At 38.1% G+C, this 8,260-nt stretch overlaps 1 protein-coding gene across 1 annotated transcript; it reads right to left on the bottom strand.

Moving 5' to 3' along the window:
• Positions 1–644: 644 nt before the first annotated feature.
• On the bottom strand, positions 645–7,013 carry LOC119805728 (killer cell immunoglobulin-like receptor 3DL1; the record flags this gene model as incomplete). The annotated part of the gene is given in 8 exon segments (XM_038317561.2): positions 645–776; positions 874–920; positions 1,426–1,551; positions 2,716–2,754; positions 3,523–3,816; positions 5,690–5,995; positions 6,314–6,598; positions 6,944–7,013. Coding segments are annotated over 8 exon segments (1,299 nt in total), but the record flags the coding sequence as incomplete, so codon positions are not given.
• Positions 7,014–8,260: the final 1,247 nt, after the last annotated feature.

Below are 8,260 nucleotides of genomic sequence, written 5' to 3'. Positions count from 1 at the left end.
ATATACTTTTCAGAGAAGTAAGTCCTCTGGCATCACTGGATGTAGACATGTAGAAGAATGCAAGTAGATACAGGTCTATCCCCATGCATAAAACTCAAAGACAAATGGATCAAAGACCGCAACATAAATCCAGCTATAATGAACCTCATAGAAAGTGGGAAGTAGCCTTGAACACATTGGCACAGGAGACCACTTCCTAAGTATAGCACCAGTAGCACAGACACTGAGAACAACAATTAATAAATGGGACCTTCTGAGACTGAGAAGCTTCTGTAAGGCACAGGACACAGACAACAGTACAAAATGGCAGCCTACTGAATGGGAAAATATCTTCATAAATCCCACATCTGACAGAGAGATGATCTCCAAAATATATGAAGAACTGAGGAAACTGGATATCAAAATCCCAAATAATCCAATTTAAAAAACGGGGTACAGATATAAACAGAGAATTCTCAACAGAGAAAGCTGAAATGGCTGAAAGACACTTAAAGACTGCTCAACATCTCTAGTTATCAGGGAAATGCAAATCAAAACAACTTGGAGATACCATCTTACACTGATCAGAATGGCTAAGATCAGATGTTTCCTTGAGAACTCATGAGGTAAAGAAGACATTTCATCTCAGCTTAACATTTCCTGACTTCCATGTACATGCTGGGATCTGAGGAAAATTCCTTTGGAATCTGGGAAATGGGAGTGGGTAATTTTTGTCTGAAGATGAACTGATCAAATTCCAAGTATGCCACCTCCTGCACTTCTTGTCTTTCAGGGTCCTAAAAAGAGGTAAATATTAAGAGATGTATGTACATCATCTTGTAGATAATGAAGGAATATTAGACTGTAGGAAGAGGCAATCTCAGGGGGACCTACCTGTCTGTTCAGTGTTGTTCTAGATTCACACTCTTGGTCCACGGTGGCTGTAATTTTAGAGGACAGAAGTAAAAAACATACCTAATAAAGTACTTCTGCACTCTCATTTCAAATACAAAGTACTAGTGAGAGATAGGGTAAAACACAAGGTTGCTCACCAGCTACAAATTATATTCAGAGCTTTTGCCACTCTATGTTTATAGCCCATCCCAAAATTCTGTACCCTAGTAATTCTTTTTCAGTATATTGTCTTTCTCCTTCCCTTTCTGCTTCCCTCCCTCCCTCCTTCAGTTCCTCTTTCCCTTTCTTCCTCCATCTCTCCTTCCATATCTCCCTCCCTTTCTCTCTTGTAAAATCTTCTCCTAGATATTAGTGTATGCTTTGGAGGTGAAGATGCAGAAGTGCATTGAGGAATTAGTGTCTGAGAACTGAGGTGAAGTGCAAGACTTTCTTTCCTGTTAGTTTCCCTGTATTATTCCAAGTATCATTTTGTAAATGAGGAACACATACCTGTATTTCTCCAGTCTTGGTTTCTCACACTACTCAGATGACACTCACTGGTTTTTTCCTGAGACTTACTCTTTTTCGCCGATCAACAAGAATAAAGGAGTATGATAAGGAAAACAGACATCACGATAACTGACAGCCCGATCAGAATATTCATGATCCTGTGGTTATCTAGAGGGAAATGTAAACCCAATAAGAGGTAAAACTTTGGATCCCCATTTTTATAGATTGCATAGTATTTATTGATTGGAGGATAATTAATATAATAGCTTTTTAGGACAAGCATCTTGATGGAGAACCTACTAATAATATTTTGCTCAATGGAAATAGTACTAAACTGACTTCTAAAGACTTACTGTTATATATAATGCATTTCTCAACTCTCAGGAGCAGATTCTATATTTGTGATATATGGTGATTAACACAGACACCCACAACTTGGCAAGCTGTGGAGAATAAGATACCATAGAATTCTTCATCCTAAATGAGATGTTTACATCTCATACCCTTCTCCAAAAGATCCTCATCAGAGTGAAAGAGATAGAAGAGATTTTGAAAAGATGCTCTGGATAACTATAAGGAAACTGTCTTTTGTACACCAAGGGCAGCTTAATATGGGAACTTCACAAGAGGTAGTGATAGCATACTCAAGAGCAGTGCAAGATCTAGCTAGACAAAATCCCAGCATGGAGAAGGGAGATGGACATAAAGTCCCACACCTAGTCAAAAGACTAGGGGCAATTGATAACTGTTGGCAGGAGTGTCAGTTATAGCAGTGTTTTTGTTACTAAGTTGACCATGCACCAGCAGAAGTCCACACATGCAAGAATATATGGACATTCTGCCAGTAGCAGAAAACTGCAGGACACTGGGTAAAGGCCATGTGCTCATTATCTTAATCTGAGATTGATACCAGTGCTCACTTAATCAACTTCTACATCTTCAACACCCTTGAACCAAACTACTAATTCTCCCAAAGGGCAAAAGTAAAGTAGAATGTAGTCTATCACAGGTAATATTTTAATAAAATTGTCCTTTCTGCTTGCTTGCTTCTTTTTTCAGGCTCTATAATCTCTTCAGGAAAAACTGAGCTAGAAAGAGCACTTCATTGTTTCTGGAAGGGGGCAAAATCTGCTCTCCCTTTTACTTGTAGGAGATCTTGGGTACAGTTACAATACTGCTCCTGAAACCTTCTGGAGCTGCATAGTTTAAGAATAAGAGAGAGGAGATGATGATGTCAAAACTACTGAGATGTGAGGAAGTCAAGTCAAAATATGAGCCCAAGAGCATTTGGTCCCTAAGTTTCTGCAATAGAGAAGGGGAAAAATTACTCACTAGTTTTGGAGTCTGGTTTGGTGTATGAAGTGAAATTTCTTGATGAATTTACTAGGGAAGGGGAGAAGAGAGGGTGAAAGTTCATCAAAAGACTATGTGCCTTCCACATATACAAAGTTCTTTAAATTTGGAGAGTAATTAGCACCCACTCCACCTCTTAGTGCTGAGCCTTTAGAATAATAGGATGCCATTATGTGATTTGCTTTGAGGTACTGATTTCAAGTTGTGATAAGTCAACAGCAATACTGTGGAGAGATTTATGTGACAGAGAGATCAGGAGGCTGCTCCATCTGTGATCTGTCCAAACTGATTGCAATCTTATCCTTAATGAGTCTTTCCTGACCTTTTTCTTATTCTCTATGGATACATACACATTCCAGTGTGGCTGACCAATCAAGATAAGGATTGTTTGAGAGGCTCCTTATCTATTGTTTTGTAATTTGATATCCATTCTTAAACTCTATGTCTTTTTCAAAAAGTTCTTAAATGAAATATAATTGTATCTCTTTCCTTATTCTTCTCATCTCTTCAGGGCATTTCAGGTATACTTCCTCCAGGATTTTCCTACACTCAATGTTGATAACCTCTCTGTCTTTGATTAATATTTTTGTACACACACACACACACACACACACACTTACACATACACACACACACACACACATATATATATATATACATGTACATATTATGTATATGTGTATATTACTGAGTCTCTATATCATTAGTAAGATGGTTCTCAGACATGGCTTCTTTAGGATTTCCTTAGTCACAAGATATGAGATACATATAAGGCAACATTCTTACCTGTGACAGAAAGGTACAATGGGTTACTTGGGGATGACCACACATGGGAAGAGTTCCTGAAAGAGCCATAGCACCTATAGGTCTCTGCCTGCATCAGAGGAACAAGAAGGAAGTTGGCCTTGAATGTCCCATTGTGACTCTGCTCTGCAGTCAACCCATGTCCCTGAGGCACCCCTTCCCTGGACAGATGGAACAAGTCAAACTGATGGTCAGAAATGCAGGACAAGGTCATGTTCTCTCCTGATGTCACCTCAGGTCGCTTCAGGGCAGACAGAGAAGGTTTCTTGTATAAACCTAGAATAAAGGAGGGAGACAATGGAGGGGCAGTTCCTTGCCAGTGTTCAGTCACTTCTCAGTGTTCTCTCTCCCTCCTTCCATTTCTGTGATCTCTCTCTACCCCACATTTATCTCTCTCTTTTCTATGTCCCTTTGTCTTCCCATCTCCTTCTTTTCTTCTAAATTACCTTACTGAGTCTCTGACTTCAATCCTATACTCATATATTTTATTTCAGTTCTTACTTTTAGACAGTTTCTGCCTCTAATGCATTAGTTCTTACCATGTTTCTTTTTAAGTTTGTTTTTATAAACATATTTAATTTACGTAGTAATTGGATTCATTATGGAACATTCAAATATATAATGCATTTCATATTTGTTTTCTTTAAAAAATTGAAGTTAAAGTATAATTATATCATTTTGCGACTTCTTTTTCTTTAAGTGTTGTTACATATGTTTATATATGTAATCTTGATAATATTTATGCTATCATTCTTTCTTCTCCATCAATTTCTACTGATTACATTCCTTTTCCCAATTGTTCTTCTTTATACTTTCAGTATTCCCAAATGTTTTGTCAATTGATGAGTTAATTAGAGGTACTTATTATTTTGTTTTAATTAATATATAAAGCAATGAACCCTATTAAGGAATTTGTAAATAGCTCATTTTGTAGATTTTCTTCCCAATCCCTTCCCTTATACCATCTTTGCTGGTCCTTCCCCCTCATTTCTCCTTCCATGTCTTATGTATTTCTTCTCTTTTCCATCCCACTTTGTTAATATCTTTTCCCTTCTCATGGTTTATTCCCAGTTTCATGACTTATAACTTCTTCATAGAATGTATATTTAAAATGTAGAATCTGACTTTATTCTAAGTAATTAATTCTTTATCTTGTATTTTTCCCCATATCTGTGTTAATGGATCTCTCTTTCCAAAGGACAGAATATTCGATGAATATTTGTTTCCTTGAAAGGGGCCAATATGACCTTCCTTTCTGTGTTTCTCCTAGTGTTTTTACTGCTCAAGTATAATCTACCATCTGCCCCCATTTCTGCTTTGAAATATCCACTATTTGCCATTACTTATCTATTTCTCAAGTCTTCTATTCAAGCTTAACACTTTTTATAGGTTTTCTCTTCTCACACATGCCTTGCTTACTACTTCCTCAGTATCTGAATCTTTTTCTCACTCTCCCTGTTTGTGTGTGTATATATATATATTCCATGTCTCTGTATTATTTGCATATGTGTATCCCAGGGGGAAACATTATAGCATTTTTTTTACCTATCCTAGAATGTCTGAATGAGTCTGGAACATGGATGGACAACATTTTGGAAATGTAGAGAACAGACAGCAACTGGTGGTCTACTCACTTACCTAGGGTTATGGTATTCTTTGATGAATAATTAGTCAAATACAAGAATGGAAGAACTGTCAAACTTGACAGAAATTCTATGGGTGCCATCTGTACCAAGACCTCAGGACCCATAAAGAAGCAAGCCCACTCAGCATATAAACACATGTCTGACTTATATGCCTAGGTCCTCTGACAGATGTCTTTTAGAGGAAGAAGTCAAACAAAATTCTAAACTTCTAGGCCTTTGAACATTAGTAGAAGGATATCATTGTTTCTGATACATATCAGTCTCACCAGGCTGCCCCTTTCTCTTTATTTCTAGGTATAATTTCTTTGACATCCCTGTATCTGTGCTTTATGCTATAACCAATGGTTTGTTCTTGTATCTCTGTTTTCATCGTCTATGTCAGTAATATGCTCTCCAAGTCTGCCTTTCTCTAAGTTTCTCACACTCACTTTCTAGGACATGCTGTCTATATAATAACTGTTCTGCATCACAGAGAGGCTGGTGACCAGGTAAGACCCTCTTACCTGTGATCTTTATGTCAACAGGGTCACTGGATTCAGACCACTCATATGGTGTTTGGTGGAAAGAACCATAGCATGTGTAAATTCCAGCATGGTCAGGTGTCACAGGACCTATTGGGAAGTTGGCATGGGACATCCCAAGATGAGATTCTGCAGAGAGCTGGAAAGAGTCCTTGATTACTCCCATTCTATGTGAAGTCAAAGTGAAAGTGTCAAATATAATCTCTGAGTGGCACTTCAATGTTGGCTTCTCTCCTAATTTTACCAGGGGAGTTGGTAGGGCCAAGAGGAAAGGCTTCCTGTAGACTCCTAGGAATAAAAAGATTGTGAGTATGAATCTGCTCTCAATCTGTGTATCCCAAAAATCCTATGCTATTTCCCCCCTAATCTGTTCTTTTTATCAGTATCTCAGTGTCCTTTTCATTTTTTATGTGAGCTCATACAGACTCCTCCATCTTTCTATGACCATTTTCCACTTATTTGACACCGGTAACAGCACAATAGTTTCCAATTGCATGTGTAGTATATTCCTTTATAATGCTGAGATTCTGACTAGAACTTATTTTGAAAATTCTAGTGTGGGGAGGTTTGGCAGAATGAAAAGACACAGCAAACATGATCTCTGACCTGAAATTATGATCTTCAGAGGCTCACTGTGTGATGAGAGTTCATTATGGTATTGACGTTTATAACTATAGCATCTGTAGGTTCCTCCAAATTCTGGGGTCATAGGCCCCAAGTGAAGACTCCTCCGGAACAACCTATTATAACCCTGAAGGATATGATCCCCATGCTCTTTGTACAGCTTGACTAAGGTAAACTCACTGTGAGTGTCACAAGTGAGGGTCACATACTGTCCCTGAGGAACAACACGGCTTGGCCAGGCAGACAGTGAAGGTTTGACATTAATTCCTGTAGAAAGATACATAGGGTAAAATATTTAGTGATCTGCCTTCATTTCTGAGATCAGAGTTTCCAAATTTTACTTCTTCAGGGTCCGTTGTTTGACCCTTTTCTCTGAATGGAAACATCTCTGTTTCAATGTTAGAGCTTTAAAGGCTCAAGGAACTCAAGAGGTAAACAAACATCAATGTATTGGAGAGCTGAAACTTGCAAGATTCACCAGTGGCCCTTCCCACTCTATAGAAACTGTAAGTTACTTTTCCTGCTGAATTCTAAAAGGAGATATCCAAGACCCATTTAGCTGCCAGCAAGTTGTGCAGGGAGATCCATGGTTTTGGCTTTCATGAAAATCACCCATATTGAGGTGCACGTTCAGTAATGCTTTTGAGTCATCCCTTGTTTCAGCAAATAAACCCTTATCCATACTGCTATTAGTAATCTCAGTAGACCCACAGGTTCAAAGATTTGGACATTGATGCAATCATTGTTTGGTCCGTTCTGGGTTTCCTTTATGAGGTGACCAGACTTGCATGTGTTTTATCTTCCCAAGGAAAGTCTCAAACAAAACAGTGTCATTTTCATGTCATGTGTGTCACCCAACTACGATGTACATATGGAATATCTTTCTATGTTAAGATATGTTAATTGAGAATTTTGAGTAAGTATTAAATAATGAAGTAGATTGGTTGCGAAAAAATGTAATCTAAGAGGAAATCATATCAGAGGACTTGAGGAAAAGATTCATTTGTGAGATCACAGATTGGAATTATGGCCACAAGTTAAAAGAAAATTAATGCTTTTGACTCACCTTCACTGACTCTAGAAATTTAATAATACTGGATTAGAAATACATTGTGAATTTTCCAGATCTCAGGAGCTAAGAGAGTCAGCCTCTAGGAACACAGAACTGAGAAAATTAACAACAAAACAGGAGGAATGAGTCCTTTATACTACTCTGTCTCTTATGTGCTCTTGTCCAGAACTTCATCCATAGAGGTCACAGCAGCTCATGCTTCTACACTGAGTGACAAGTTAGAGGCAGACATATAGTTTCTCCACCATTTCAAGGCTCTTTGCATGTGGAACATTGAGAGAATAGCATTGCTCTGCCTCTTGGGACATTTTTTGATAAAAAGTATTTGGACTCATGATTGCCAGCCCATGAATCTTGGTCATTCTTCTGTATCCACATGGGAGCTGTTTCTGAGGAAAGAGACAGTAGCAAAACACTGTGTTGAAGACCATATAGACTCTAGCCAGTGTGGACATCTTGAAACACTGCTCAGGCAGTGGCTTTTAAGTACCCCACGAAAAACTGTACCTGATTGTGATAAGTGGCCAGTAATTTACTGTATCAGGAAAACCAGCTACCAAAAGCATCTGATCTCAAAACAGAGGAAGCAAGTTAGTGAAACATGGGAAACTGACATCAGTGCCATCCTGTCCAGGGTTGCAACCAATTTACCCAAATCTATTCTCAGGTTAGAATTAATAGTAAAGGTCTATTAACCAATACCAAATTATCAGTCATAAAAGTTCAAAAAAGAGTAAAGGAACACAGAGGTTCCCTTTGGTGTCTAGTAGAGTGAAACTAGGATGATCTTACCCAGGGTGATGCATATAATTAAAATACATTGTATTAAATTATCAAAGAATTAGTAAAGTATTAAC

The sequence above is a fragment of the Arvicola amphibius genome, unplaced genomic scaffold (assembly GCF_903992535.2).
Source record: "Arvicola amphibius unplaced genomic scaffold, mArvAmp1.2, whole genome shotgun sequence".
Taxonomy (NCBI): Eukaryota; Metazoa; Chordata; class Mammalia; order Rodentia; family Cricetidae; genus Arvicola; species Arvicola amphibius.
This window is presented reverse-complemented; position numbering and strand designations above follow the sequence as displayed.